This window comes from Simochromis diagramma, unplaced genomic scaffold (assembly GCF_900408965.1).
Source record: "Simochromis diagramma unplaced genomic scaffold, fSimDia1.1 OVJJ01000603.1, whole genome shotgun sequence".
NCBI lineage: Eukaryota > Metazoa > Chordata > Actinopteri > Cichliformes > Cichlidae > Simochromis > Simochromis diagramma.
Window position 1 is genome coordinate 18331256 of NW_024387414.1, and position 15999 is coordinate 18347254.

Below are 15999 nucleotides of genomic sequence, written 5' to 3' on the forward strand. Positions count from 1 at the left end.
AAATGATCAGTGTATTAATTTGCATGCTGAAAGCATAAGGGAGAGAGCATCTTAATAAGTTATGTAAAGCAAAGTATTTTATTATTTGTTGATGTTTCAGGAGTGAGGGCATATTAATTTTGCAGTTGTAAGTCCCAGTGTGACCTAAATCTCTCTCTTTCGCTCTCACTTTCTCTAACTCTCACTCATTCACGTGCACACAAGCACATACACACACTGCTGTCATTATCATAATAATCACACACTCTTTTCTAACAAATTTACTCCCTACTCTATATATCAGAAAGCCTCCCTATTCTTCATAGACCCATCAAATAGACTCCATATAAAAGACCGAGCCAACATGATGTCACCAGTTGGTTTGTGAAGCCTCTGTGTTATTTTGACTGCTGCCATGCTGGGGGGGTTGCAGCCAGAAGTGAACATATTGGTACAAGAGGGTGAAGTGCTACATTATTAGACAATGCTAAACCTACAAATTAATGCTATATGACCTCAGTCTCACAGAGCTGCAGACTGGTTTGTGCACATATGACAACTACTAGATGCTAGGGGAAAATGTGCATGGTGAGCTAGGTGAAATCTGTGTGGTGCAACACACAGTGCTGCACCAAAAAAACTCTCTTGTGACTGCTTTGGTTGCTAGCAGATTGCTGCTGTCATCAGTAGTTTGCATGGACGATGCAGACTTGCTTGGCAAGTGTTTGCAGGTAGGTTGGCATCCTCCATGCATCCATGTACGAGCAAGTGCAGTAATTTCTTATCAACCAAATCATTTGCAAGGATATTTTTCGTGCAGCACCATATATGCCCTTTGCAACCCAGTTTTACGTAGCGACTACGAGCAATCTCCAGCAACCGCTTGCCAACCAGTTGAGAATGACACATTTTTCTCCAGCAACCTGTGGTTACTAATCATTAACTAGAGTTTCATTGTTTGTGAATAATAATAATAATAATAATAATAATAATAATAACAATAAAGCACACAGCAAGCCATATTATTGGTCAGATAATCGAATTTAAAATGCTCCAGGTGTCACCGACAGCACTAGCATAGTGGAATTTCCAACACTGAGACTGAGAAGATGAATGGCAACTATGATCATAAGTGGCCACACACCAAACTTTCAGCCCTAATCAAATGAAAGGGTTTAAAAACCGAATGCCTCAATACAATTGAAATGAAGTTAAAAATTAGCTATTGAGACTGTGTACGCGGCTCTTTCTGGTCAGTTTTAACATGGGAATTTTTGGGAATTGACTCACTTTTGGATCATTTTTGAGAACCGCTTTTTTTGGGCACACCTCTCTCTCTCTTTTTTTTTAATGGGAGATAAAATGTCAAAGCATCTGGAGTTGTGTTAAATGGACTTAAACCATAGAATTACACTTTAAGCAGTTCAACCTTGTTGAGTGAGGAGCTAAATAATGACAAACCCATCAGAACATGAAATTATGCTAAAAAAAGAAAAGAGAGAGATTTCCAAACCTGCCATTTGTACTTTCTTACGGTCTTCGCTTACACATCAAATAGAGCTTATCATTCAATTTTCCTCCATTTGCAACCTTTTCTCCTTATTCATGGGCTCGATTTCTAGTCTGTGCCATCATTACCGTCTAGTTGGGTGAAAGGACAGAATAATTTGGGAATAGATTTTATGATATTTAGGATTATCTTTGATCTTAGGGGATTTTTGAATTTCTTTGAGTCATCACATTAGATTATATGTGTGTGAGTGAGGAGCCTGTGAGGATCTATTTTGTAAAATGAGACCAAGGACTAAAATGTCTGCATGATATGAAATGGAAAAAGCATGTGTGTTGTGAATTCAGTTCAAATAATTTATCATTGAAGGAATGAGTGGCTTATAGCAGAATACTAACCATTTGTGGTGCATGTTGTTAAGAGAGATCAGTCTTTACATCTGGAAGGGAGGTTAGGGCTTTTTAAATGAGAGAGCCAGCATTGGAGTATTCCCAGTATTCAACTTAACTTTTAAATCATTAAACATGATGAAGCCATCTCCACAAAGTCAGAGGTTTATATACGAAAATCAAACACCATCTGCCATCTCTGATCAGAAGCAACAGCCATCAGGCCAGGGTTACCAAGGCAGAACAGGAAAAGCCATTAACTGCCAATCACTGCATCGATCGACAAGCCAGTCCACCACTGCCCCCACCCCCAACCCCCAACCCCCTCACCCCCACCCCTGCCTGCCCCTACCCACAGACACACACCCATATGGTTCATCAGCTTTTTACTGTAAAGTGGACACACGCACGGGCATACTTTTGCTCAAACCTTGAACTTTTCGTGCACTACATGATGGGAACATTTGGTCCAGTTTGTCTCTTCTCTGCTTTAGACCGGATTATCTTTCTAATGATCTCGAGTCTAGATTGCAGGATCAACATTCTGTTCAGTTTAGATAAAGGCAGTCTGACTATTTCCTTTTTTTTGTATCAGATCGGTAAATCCAATGTGTTACGAGAAGGACAGAGGAGATGCTGCTCAAAAGATTTTTCTTTCTGACCATAGGTCGGTAATCTCCTCATTACTGAAATGCATCTCAGTAAAGTCCATTGCCCTGTCAAAGTGAGAGTGGACACTCCATTCTGCTCCATCTACCTCCACATTTTTTGGAGACAACCGATAAAAAAGGGAACTAATAGAGTCAGTGAAGGGCAAAAAGGAAAGAAGATTGATTTTTCTGTTTCCCCCCTCCTTCCATTTTTAATGGTGTCGCTAGAACTAAGGGTCATTAGAAAATATTTACCTACTTCCCAATTTAATGGAGATACTGTATATCAGAGTAATCTGGATCAGGGGTCAGGGCTGGGGGGAGCAATTAAAGCATAAAGATCCAGAAGCTTAGGGCATGTTGTGTGAGTGTAAAACACACAAACAGACAAGTTGGCTAAAAGGAAGCCAAAGGCAGCACATATTGAACATGGTTGTATTAATTTATTGAGTTTTGTTACTGATGAACTAGCTGTGTGGATAAAGTTGGGGGCACAACTTTATCCACACAGCACAAAATCCACACGCTGACATTCATTGTTTTGTTCATGGTTTGGCTCATACGATTCATTCAAACATAGCAGTTACAAGCCTGTGATAAGTGAGATATGTGCTACATGCTGCATTCGTCTCGTATTCATAGTAAATTTGCCGTCTTTTCTTTTACCCAGTCTGGTTGGTTCAACCTTCTCTGGGGCCACACAATAGCCAGAGACAGAACAGATATGATGGATGTGGCCTGGGGCCTATGTGCTCGCTCTGCGTCTGCGGTGGCCTCATCTACACATCAGCCACAGGGGGAGGGAGAGAACGCAGCGGGGAGGGAAGGAGGGCAGAGATACAAACCAGACCAGCCATTTTCCTCGTTCCGCTCATAAATATTTGTGTGGCTGATTTATAAACAGTGGAGCAAGAGAAGAGATCAAAGTGAACTGTAACGCTTATATATAAAACCAGAGGCTTTTTTTCATGACACTGTTCTACACACCATGCTCATACCTATTAAAGACAAAGCCATATATCACAAAGTATATTGGCAAGAGTACTGAATGGCCAGTCACACTCTAGGGCTCAAGCTTCTTCTAGTTCAGACTCTAGTTCTTATAGTGTCGCCCTGCAAAACACCAGTGAATGGACTTCAGTGTGTGTTGTAGCTAAATTTCAACCTGATCCCAAACTGTATCTCTCTTGAAGTTAGTGACCTCTTAGAGGGAGTTTAAATGGCTGCAGTAATGCTGGGAAGCCATAAAAAAAATCATAGCAATTCTGAAGACTCACGGTGTCTTGGTAATCATAAATAGCTTTCATTGGCTGCATGTGCTGATTCAGGCAACCAGCTGGTTAGAAGCAACACAAAAGCCAAGTCTCCTTTAGGCAGAGAGGACGGATTGGGGTGGGCTGGGGCCCATATGTATACATTTGGTATATACAGTGTGTATCTGTTTGCTGGGTTAGACTACAGACTTTGCAAAACTTCTTGTATTCAAAAGCTAGCAGAGATGGATAACTCCCCCTATACCCCCCTACCCCCATCGTGCAATCGTATATCTCCCGCCCTACCATAGTACCCACCCCCACCATTCATTCTTGGCCTAGTGCAAATGTGAAGGGCAAGAGGTGCTCTCTTCTGCCACAAGCTTTCTCCCTGATTAATAACTCTTCTAGCTGGCAGATGCAGAGGAGCACCATGTAGATGGCTGCTCTGTGACCTCTGTGGGAGGGAGAATACTATGGGTAATAGGATAGAATAGAAAGGCCCCCCCATTTGTTCACCAACAGGGAAAGATGTGTTCAATGTGGCGAATCTTGGGGATAGTTGTTGTCATATAGCCCGTCTCTCTGACAGTATGTCTGCATGTGAGTGCCTGAAGTCATCAGGCTTCTGTGTCTTTGGCAACACAGCAGCACTTTACCCAGTACTTGCATAAAACAGTTTCAAGTATGGATGTTCTCTTTTTTAAAGACTCCTTGAACATTTTTATTCTTGGTGTGTGTATTATGTAACGCTGTTTTGTGGAAGCTTTTTTTCTCTGTTCTATAGCACTTCTGTGAAGTCACCTGGAAACTATATGATGGTGATCTTTTCCCACCCAGTGCTGCTATCTTTAACAGCAGCTAGATAAAGAACACTTTTTCCTGTTCATCTACCTAAATTCTGTATATACACGCTTCTGATCAGGTAAGCACTGGAGGAGGCCTATAGAGAGAGTATGGTGTGTCTGAGTTTCTGTGTGGGGAGTTCAAAGTCCTGCTGAACATCAGATCAGAAGGCTGATGCTGAGTGAGGCTGACTAGCTACAGCCTGTGGTCTGGGAAGGGTTACTGAATTATTACTGATGGTTTCAGGGGTAACTGTCCGACCACAGGACTGGGGAATATTAATCATTTATTTGATTGTCCGCATGTGCTGATTAATCAATTTGAGTAGGATCTGCAGGATTAACTACCTTATTATTCCCCTGTAGGAACAGATAAGAGATAAGGCTTTAAAATATCATATTCCATTTATCATTTATTTTTAGATCCCTGCTGATGAGGGTGAAATAAAAACTGGGGTGAGATTAGGCAGAACAGCAACATGGGGAAACTGTTGGGAAGAGGATGAGAGAAGTAAGAGGAGGGAAAAAAATGTGAACTGCAGCGTTGATTATTTTTGAAAATGGGTACGAGACGTGGCTTTTGTATTACTTCAAAAACGGCACAGAAAAAAAGTTGTGCAGTGAGCGAGAGAGCAGAGAGAAAGAGGGGCGGAGAGACAAGAGGAACAGGAAGTTGATGGGAAAGTGATAGCTGTCTCCACCTGGGCTCTAGCCTGAGCTGTGTGGTAAGAGAGAAGGAAAAGCAAGAGAAAGGAGGGAGCTTCTGCAGTTGAAAGTGTGCTCTGGTCTAGGTAAGTTTCACTCTCATACCAAGTATTGTTAGCTAAACTGATCCAATAAGGACACTATTCCTGTTTACCCAACTCAATATCTATTCAGCATATAAATTCTCAATCTGCCAACTGTTTAATGTGTTATGTCATGTGGTAATGCCTTTGATTCCAACATGCCTCCGTTTGTAAATACAAGAGGCACTCAAAAGGCTGTGGTTTTCCTTACAAGCATGGCGCCCCCGGCGCTTTGGTTGGGAATGCACTGAGAGGGAGAGGGACTGAAAGAGTAAAGGAGGGAGAGCGAGAGGTGGTTAGAAACTGTACACACTTCCCGTTGCTCTTCTGCCAACCCCTCTCCCTGCTGCCTCTGGTTGCGCAGGCAGAGAGTGAGTGAGAAATGTGAGAGGGAGGAGAATATCCTCTCTCCTGGCTGCACACAGCACCATAATTATGCACTTTTCAGCAGGTTTTACCTTTAACACTTTCCTCCCGGGGTTGAGATTAGTGCGCACCATGCTTGATTTACTGCACAATTACTGAACAAGAGCTCTGTCTAATCAATAAACAGGAAGGGGAAAAGTGGTAGGCTTTGAAGTATAGTTTGAGATTTTTTGCACGATTGAGCAGTGTATATGGTGTGGAAAGTAAGGATGGCTTGGCGGCGATGCCAGGCTGTGAAATATAAGTTATATCAGCCATGCCTCTTTGCTTTACCCACTCTGCAAGTGTCTTTACAGTGCTCAGCTACTGCAGTGGGAAACAACTTTTTATGGCACAGGAGGTCAGCAGCAAATTGTGCTGGTATAATAAGAATGCGCTTCCAGAACAATATATCAAAATCAAGTCATCTCATAAACGTATGAACGATTTTTCATTTTATACCCTATGTGCACACATGAGAAAGGAGATCTTGTGTGGTATCTGGCAATGCCCAGTATTAGATGTCTGTGAATGGGCAGCCAGCTCAGTGACCTCCATGATGACACTTGCTAATGGCACACGAAGTTATTTTGGGAAGCTCCAAAGACCGTTCATCATCAAGTCTTTCTGGGGCTTATAAAGCTTTCTTGCCAGCATGACCAAAGCAATAGGGCTCTCCCAATTAGTCTGGTCTTTGTTTGATTTTCAGTGATGACAACTATATCTCTGCTGTAATTATGCTGTGCTGAAAATGATGAAAGTTTAGGTTATTGATCCTCAATTGATCCCCTTGATCAATGAGCACTTTTGTTTCTTTTTCATGGAAAATGGAGTTATTTTTCTCCCCCTCTCCCCTTTGGCTAATGAGCGGCAATAACAGTGACCCTGTTAAGAAGTCCGTCTTAGCAAGGCCACAGGAAGTACAGATGGCGCTGGCTGTGTCCTTGAGGTTGGGGAGTGGGGCCACCGTATTAAGCGCCACTTTGTTTAATATTTTTCTACTTGAAAAAGGTAACAGTTTAAGCACTGATTACTGAACAATGAAGAGGAAAGCTAAAAGGATATATGTGGCGACTCTGTTAAACGTGTTTTATAAGTGCAACTGAGAAAATAAATATCCCATATTATGGAAGTGATGGTATTGCCGTTTAGTGTTAAGCTTTCGAGTATCTACACGCAAAAAAAGTGAAATGTCAGGCTTTCTCTCATTAAAGTTTCAGCTTTTAGTTGGCAGGTGAAACTGGTGGGTGTTTGGTGTATGAATTGCTTGAAGAACACTCAACAGCAGTTTCACCGCAACAAGGTACTTCATGTTCCATGCAAATAGGCCCACATATAGAGCTATTCTGTATATTCACCTCCACTCAACCCCACTCATTAATTTTCATTTTAAGACGAGGACCTCTCAAAAGCCACATTGCTCCTTTTGTTAGTGCAGTGCTACTAATAAAGATAGCTGCATAAGACTGGGTTAAATATTGACACGGGCTGAGCACATCATCACTGTTCTTAATTAGCTGGTGTCTCTGCTGAGCTTGTGTGAGGGCAGTGCATGAACAACCAAACATTTCCCTTTACGAGATCTCAAACACCCTCTCCCCAAAACACATTTTCTATGAATTTTACATTAAAAAGGATACAGAGAAGCCAGATATATACAGTGTTACAGCTATCACAGCCTTATTGCGTAGCCTGAAGCTGTAACCAATTATGTGTTAATGAAATATTTACACTACCAAACTGAGAACGCCAGGGGTGAAAGCTAGATAATACAAGCCTGAGGAGGCTTGATTCTGTGTCTCGTCTCTCCCATTACGTCAGTGCAGAGGTGCTAAAGGAGATCAGCTAATGACAATAGACTCGGCAAGAAGAATGTCGGCACACCTGCAATTTAGCAAGCATGGCCCTCGGTCACCTGTAATGCTGTGAGGATGTTTAAGGCTCTTTTTCTGAGTCACAATGGCCGACAAGTGGGAAAAAGGATACATCACTAACACTGACACGAGATGATGGCCGTGTTTAATTTCACCACCGGAGGTCTTTATTTCTGCTGGATACTCCCTCGCCAGATCTGCATACGCTGCAGAGTGTGATGTTTGTTCTCGAAGACTAATTGTATTTGGTACAATCCCATCCTGCTTCTTGCCGTTTCCTCATGTACTCATGTAGGGTTCATTCTCCAAACTCTTTCATCCTTCATCTCCATCTAACAAGCTTTCTGCCTCTCGTGTTCAGAGCTGCTCCTCAAGGCCACACTGCCATTGTCTGGCTGTCAAGTGACAAATGAGTAGCAGGGAGGTGTTGGAGACTTTTGTCAGCTGGACGGGTGCAGCCCTGCCTCTGCCTCTACGTACTCACACACCAGTGACCTACAGTACAGCAGAGTCCAGATCTACTGTAGTCAGTCATCTTGTTCTCATCTAGTATTCACACTCGCTTCCATTAATAGGCCTGTAAAGCTCTCCTCAGACAACCTGAGCAGCACCTTTCATAAATTCCTGAGATATCCCTCTAAATCACACGGAACTCGTTCTATAGGAGTACAAGGGGATTCTGTTTGATTGATGGCTTTGCTTGTCTGTAGCCAAGCTTCATCAGGTACTCCTGTGGTTTGCATTGCAAACATTCACAGGAAGCACTTGAAAAAGCTGTATACGCACGGGGGTCCAACACTTGTGTAAAGCTAGATATGATTCAGATAGTCTTTCATGTTGGCCCATTTTCTTAGCCAGAAGATAGGGAGTGGTTTATAGTTTAATATTAGTGGCCTCAAGACGCTTTTATTACTGCTTGCGAAGAAAACTCAAAGAATGGGGTGGGGCATTAAGAAGTTAAGTTGTTGCTTTGGGTGCCGAAAGCAGGTGTGTTTCTTTTTATTCAAAATACCTGCCTGTTTTCTGTCTCTCGTATGAAAATCACATCGCAGCCTTTTCAGATTGCTTTAGAGATGAACATGTTCAGGTTTTGTCTCATCTTTTGTCTCACCGGCACCTGTCACAGTCAAAAGACTGAGATCAACACAAAACTATTTCTCTTCCACCCGAATGTCCTGAGTCTTTATTGTAAGAGAGTAACACTTTATGCAGTGAAACACAAAATCTGAATTTTGCAGCCTGCTGTGTGCCTCCTGTTTTGCTTAAATGAAAATCAAAAACATGTTCTTCCGCAGCCCTGTACAAGTAATTATTCTCACCGCTGTCCAAAATGGAGGGTTGTTATGTTGACACAGTACTCTGGGTAATGGAGAGAAGGGCCAGGGCAGGTCCTGATTTGCCCCATTCAACTTCCAGATGGTACCTTGCCAGTACACATGTCATCAAGTGGCTGTAATAGTTGTTTGGGTACCCCGTAGCTCCACCCTGCTCTCGCCTCCTGCAGGCAGACTTATTGTACTGCAATTTTGGCAAGCTCCTCCCAGCATGGCTTTCATAAAAGCACCAGGAGGTTAAGCTGTTAATTAGCTACTGAAAGAGGAGGCCAACAGCTTGCTGTTAATTTGCTTTACTCTTTTTTTTTCTTATTTGGGGATTGACATCATTTCCTGCCTGTTTTGGAGTCATTGCTGTGTGTCACAAAAGCAGGACCCAGCTCATTAAGAGGGGGAGAAATGTGTTTATCTGCCTATGATTAGAAGTGCATATTATGTATGTATAGCCATGCTTATCCAAATGTTCTTAATGAGAGAGACCCTGGACGCCAGAGTGGGGCTCCTGTGGGCATAGGCCCAGGCTCGTTATCACCGCACAGGGCATTGATCTCTCTACTGCCTGCCTGCTTACTTATCCTCCTCCTCCTCCTTTTTCAAAGACAGTGAGTCGCACATGAATTATGTGGACACATTGATCAGCTGATTGAGAGCTATTGTTTAGAGCCCTGGGTCATTATTGAAGGAGGGATTACCCGACTCTTGTTTTGTGTGTGCATGTGGGAGAGTGTATTACTCAGCTCCTTGTCACAGCACATACTCCCCTTGGCTCACCTTAGATTTGCAATGGCTGCACAAAGGTGCACACACTCTTACACACAGAGCACATACAGCAGCCTACATAATCAACATGGCCCAAATGACTGCCTGCATTGATTGCCTTCCCTCTGCAATTATGTTCCCATTGTTTACTTTCTAGCATCTTACTCATTCAAATGGAATTCAATAATTATTGCTTTATTTAATGTTAAAGTAAGTAAGAGTGGTGGGTGTGGAACACCAGTAGCAGCATTGTCTTTAAGTGTCTCCATGACCCCTCCCAAGCTACTTTGTTTTATAGGCCCATGTTAAGTCATCCTCTCCAAGGACACCTACAGTGATCCATCTTTACTTTGCTGCCCCCACTTACGACACAGAGGTCCGTTTTGTTTCTCCCTTCCCTCCCAGAGACAAATATGCAGCCTGGTTTTATTCACCGGTAGTGATGGATCATTTCTACAGCAAGACAGTAGAGGAAGCAACTTAGCACATTATGGGCTTTGAGACAGAGGGACAGGATGCAGACGAGGGTTGGCAGGTATTAAAGAGTAAAGGAAAAGAAAGGACGAGGGTGGAGATGAGGTTCAGGAAGCAGTAGGTATGCAGTTTGGCCTGGAATACGCAGTCCCCTTAAGCCACAACCTAACTCTAAGGCATGTTGCAACTTGCAGTGGCTAATTCAAAGCAGCCACCACACTTGGCACCCAGTGGGGCCTGTGGTTGGAGCTGTTGTTCGTGCTGCTGGCAATCGGGGAAATCACAGGCCAAACTACGAGCACTCACTGACTCCAGTCACAGTCGCTCTCCTTTTCTTTGCTGAATAACCTGCTTCTATTCTAGGGGAATCCCAGAATGCAGATTCACGAGGTTCCCAACAAATCTGCACATGTACAAGTATACTTTGGCTTGGGGGGGGAAAGGGTCATCTATTTTGAAAAAATTCAACTTCATCCCAATTTACATAATCTGTTTTAAATTTAAATTAAACTTTAAGATTCAGATGTCAGTTTTGGCCAACTGCTTTTTTAACTAATCACTTCATATATTTACACATTGAGATGGCCTGGAAATATCTTGAAAACACTCAGCCTTAAGTATCGTACAGCTACAAAAAACTGCTTTGTATTTACACATTCTGACATGAAGCGGGATTTTATCATTCCTAGACTTTGATATTATGAAGCCCAAATGTTCAATGATTTAATATTGTCAGCCTGCATTCATAAAAATGCAGGTAACAGTCTCCATTCATCTGAAGGTTGTCCTCCTGAAGAGCGACGTGAGTATTGACCTAATCGGCTTATACACTTGACATCCATATTGAAACTTTATGTTTATTTTTCTTCTTAGGCTTCTTTTTCTTGTTTGCATTAGGCATGCCAGATGCTATACTTTAAAAAAAATTAAAAAAAAAATTTTTATGGTAATCACAAAGCTTTGGTCTGTTTGGACACGAAAATCCTACCTCCAGCCCCAGACCAGTTTTGAGTCCTGCAAAGTGTTTGTGCTGCTGTGCAACACTTTTTCTCACTAAGAGCAGATTCTTTGGTTGTCAAAACACGTGATACTAGTTGAAGATTAGGCACAGGTTATCAAGTTGCCTCGATGAAGAAGCGATAGCACAAGGTGACTTTATCATCCCCTTGCCTTTAGTTGCTTTTTCAACCCAACCGGCACATTTCATTGTCTCCATTCAGAGTGTAATACTTCACTGATTGGAATTTTTGCATTGTTTTTGCTATATTTGAATAACAAAAAAAGCCCCCCAAAAAAATCAAAAGTACCCCAATAACAACTTCTGTGATTTAAAGGACGTAATCTTATCATAGATCTGCTGGAGTGCTGTGCACTGCATTGCTTCAGGTGTGAATTGCAGTTTAAACCATGAAGCACGCACGCACACAATCATGCATACACACAAACACACACACACACAGACAAGAGCTTTTAGTACAGAGAATCAGGGAGACAATTACAAAGCAATATCCAAGCAGATACTCACCAGCTCTCTCACAGAGGGAATTTGGCAGCTCTCTTAGAATTGATAGCTATTTAGCTCACAGATAGTCATCTGTTTTAATGCATTAATTTTGTATTAACAGCACTGCCAAATTTAATGTTGGAAATTAGGGTATGATCATAATGGTATACGGCTGTGTGTGTGTGTGTGTGTGTGTTTGTGTGTGCGTATTTGTGCGTGTTTGTATGCGTACATTTTTGATTCTCTTTTTGTCTATACTTTTGTTACGTGTACACGTTGTATTATACGGCTCCTTTGGGAGCCATTCTTTGGAATTACCGGCTTTCTGTCTCCCTTCCACCCTTCCAGTAATGCCCACCTCCATCTTGTGCTAGCTGGACTCTCTCTGCAACCACACTGTTTTGTGTTAAAGGTCCACTTTTACTTTGCATTTAAGTGGATGGAAATGCAGATGTATGCAGTGCTCTGGGTGGGTGGTGAAACTGATACAGGCATGCGTTGCCCACTCAGAGGGCAAGGTGCACTGTAGAGTTGTGAGAGAGAGGATGGGGTGGTGCTCACACCGCCCCTGTCCCTCTTTACCTGAAAAAGCACCGAGCACTGCTTCAGCCTCCACAGCAAGAGGTAAGGTGCTCCATCGAAGAGAGAGGCTTAAAAAAACTATGACTGCATTTCATTTTTTACTGTAACAGCTGCTACTGTACAATGTGAAGCTTCAGAAAGCTCGCTTATTTAGCTGTTTTATTAGTCGCAGTTTTGTAGCACTTTCATTGCCTTTAATCGTGTTTAAAAATCTCCCAATCACTGCTGCAATATTTTTAATATGTTATTATATAGGCAGCCACAAACACTCGCCCAGCTGAATCTCCTATATAACTGCTGTAAATTCCTAAACAGTTCAGTTGTATTGAATCCATGCCACTGACCCAGCCAGATTCCCCCCATTATGCTCCACAGCTCCCCTGTAGTTGGGGCCTTGATAGTGCAGTTAGAAACCTAAGAGCCAAGCACACCAACTCCTCCCAACCCAACATGACTTTTTCATTAAGCTGCCAAATTCCTGCACTCCAGTTGGAGGTGATTTATCAACTGGGGGCTTCATTGCAGGTTCATAGGAAACAGACATAGGCCCTGTCTCATACATTATTATGTTTCACATTCAAAGTGTATATGCATGTGTGCACACAATCGGAAAAGAAGCTGGCCCGCAAGCGCACTTTGTCCAAGCAGTTTGTACAGTTAGATAGATCATAGTCTATCACGCAATCAATATTAGAGAAAGTGTGATATGATCAAATGCGCATTGTTGTTCATTGGTCAAAAGTATTTTTTTACACCATCGTCCTCTCCCTAATACTGAATGAGCGGCGACCACCTCACTCTCCTCTCTCGTTCACGAGCTCTGTAAAGGGCTCCAGACTGCTTTGGGTCATGGCCAATATAAGAGATGGGGAAAGTGTTGGTTTACAGGTGTAACCATTTGACATTGTAGACAGAGCTACAAACAACGGGGCTAGCCAGATCTGGCCCTGTTGAGGACATCTTCCTGGCCAGTCGAGGTTTATAGTGAATTATGGCTGATTCTGGGGCAGGCAGTCTCAGGTTCACTCCTATATAAACCCTGTGCTTTTTATGGGAAGCTGTAAAACTCCCAGGACTTTTTTTTTTCTGCCTCATGAGACTAGCTTTGAAGTCTTGGTCAGGTGCTGTCACTTTTTTAAAAACTGGTTTTCTTGCAGATTTTTGGAGTCTTGAGTCATTTGCAGCAAGAGCTCCTTTTTTAAACTTCAAGACATCTGCTATGACTAAAAGAAATTTGATTGATTTGATGTCATCTATAACCAAATCTGTCTCTCAGATTTCTCTCTGCCTTAGTCCTGATGCAATATTTGTGCACAGAGGAAAAGGAGGAAAAGGAGGAGGGCCCCCCCCCCAATATCCAGCAACACCTATTCATGACATCATGGATGGCTTAAAACGAGGCGAGAAAGGAGAGCACACAGAGCTTTTTACAATCACCTAATAACTCTATTACACTGAGCCTTGGGGCTCACAAAGAGGAAAAAAAACCTCCTATTCCTTTTCCTGGAAGCAGTGTCTTAATGCACATTTTAGGTGTAGAAGTGAGAAATATGAAGCCAAAGAGAATGAAACACAATAGCTCAGAAAACCCCATAGCAATATTAGAATATTGCCAGAAAATTAAACATTAGGAGAAAGGGACAAGAGCTTTTTAGGGAGGCATAATATTGTTATGACTTTTTTTTTGCCAGCCTGTCAACACCTGATTTAGAAGTAATGTGGTTAAATGTGTAATGTTTCCATTGCTTTTATGTCTTCCAGCCAGCCAAACAGGCCGTCTAGTGCAGGAGAGGATAGTTCAGTGTCTTCTTGATGAATGGTTTATAAAGGGAAACTGACACATAGAAGATAATACTGTTTGAATGTATAAAAATGGTATAGGTGAACGTCAAGGTTAATTTTCTTCAGTGCATTTTGCCTGGTTAAAGAAACAATGTACAGGATTTTCTTTAAAAATATATATATATAGTGTTAGATTCAAGGGAGTGTTGTGTTTACAAAGTAAATGACAATTGAAGCATATTATAGCTTTAAAAATTAGCAGAAATACCTTTCAGTGTATCCAGCAGTGTTTCATCCTTATTTTGGCCTTCGTTGAACAGCTGTTTCACTTGTACTGTATGTACTAAAAGCTATATATTCATCCACAATCTCTCTGCATAAGACACTCTGCATTTTACAATTATTTAGTTGTACTCTCTCAGCATGCCTCACAGGAGACACAGGCGCCAATAAGATCAGAGGAAAAAGAGGAAAACTTTTGGTGATTGACATCGATTGCAGCCACAGAAATCCACAGCGAGACTGCAGAGTTTGATATAAGAAACAGCACGTGACAGGCATGACACAAGTAGCCATGCCCGGTCTGGGGCTTTTATTGTAAACATCCAGCAACAATCAGTGTGATGCTTTAGGATAATGGTCAATAACTCTGTTGCTCGCACCAGGTTCAGACATATTGTGTTGGCATTGCATCATTGATTGAGCCATGCAGGAGGTAATTAGACTGGAGCCTGGTGGTGTGACAAGAGATTGTTGTGGCATGGTGTCACTATAGGGTGTTGTGACTCTGTGGAGAGTGGGTGAAAGCTGGACCAGGCGTGCTGTGGAGCCTTGGAGGAAGTGCTGGGGTTGACAGGTCAATACTGATGCTGATTTCCTGTCCTCTGAAGGTTGTCCTCCTGTTGTGGAATGTTCCATTTTCCCTCAGTCCCCCTCCTGCCTCACCACCGGCTGGCTTTGCCTCTCTTTTTCTATGAGAGAGTGAGGATTTAACTCACCATGATCAATATTTAGTATCCCATGCGTGAAACAGGCAGATGTTTGGAGTTTCCTTTTCAGAGACGGGAAGCTTCTGTTGAGTGAAGGGGATCAATGCTTCCTTCCGTCTGTGAGGCTGTAGACCCGCGGCTTCTGAAGGGTGGCTGATGCGATTCCTGCCCGCCCTTGGGCCCCTGAGATTTGCGTGCCTCCCAGGCCTCTCCTGTCCTTTTAGCCCACTGATACAGACACTCACGCAGACAAGTGTGCAGTCCAAACAGTTGTCCTGAAGTGGAAGAGGTCTGGATGTTAAACAACAGGGCTGTGATTGGGAATTGATTTGTTCATTTGCCAACTGTGTGAGTGAAAGTGAGTCGGTGGTGCCTAGCCAGCTATCTGCCATCTACAATAACTTCTTTCTCTCTCTCTTTTCCTCTCGATCTCTCTCTTTCCCTGTGTTCCTTTCCATCTCTATCTTTCCCCTCTCTCTCGCTCGTTCGCCTCCCACAGCACCTGCAGCAGCACGAAAACGCGGTGGAGGGTGATGCCTGCTACTACCATTGTGTGCTGTGCAACTACTCGACCAAGGCCAAGCTCAACCTGATCCAGCATGTGCGCTCTATGAAGCACCAACGCAGTGAGAGCCTCAGGAAGCTTCAGCGCTTGCAGAAGGGCCTGCCAGAGGAGGAGGAGGACCTCAGCTCCATCTTTACCATCCGCAAATGCCCTTCTTCAGATACAGGTCAGAACATGCCCCTGGGGCTTGCTTTTAGTGTCTCTTTATGGTACTTTTTTTTTCTTACTTTCTTGATGTCTTTGCCTACACATCTGTGTCTTGCACACAATTACGCATTCACATGCTCAATTGAGAAGCTTTATTTGCCTAAGTCATT

General features: G+C 42.8%; 1 protein-coding gene across 1 annotated transcript in view; it reads left to right on the forward strand.

Annotated features, from left to right (window-relative positions):
- zfhx3 (zinc finger homeobox 3) overlaps positions 1-15999 on the forward strand; it is a 135818-nt gene that overhangs the window by 61065 nt on the left and 58754 nt on the right. The window contains 1 exon segment of the mRNA XM_040011218.1: positions 15617-15848. Coding sequence (XP_039867152.1) covers positions 15617-15848 — 232 coding nt within the window.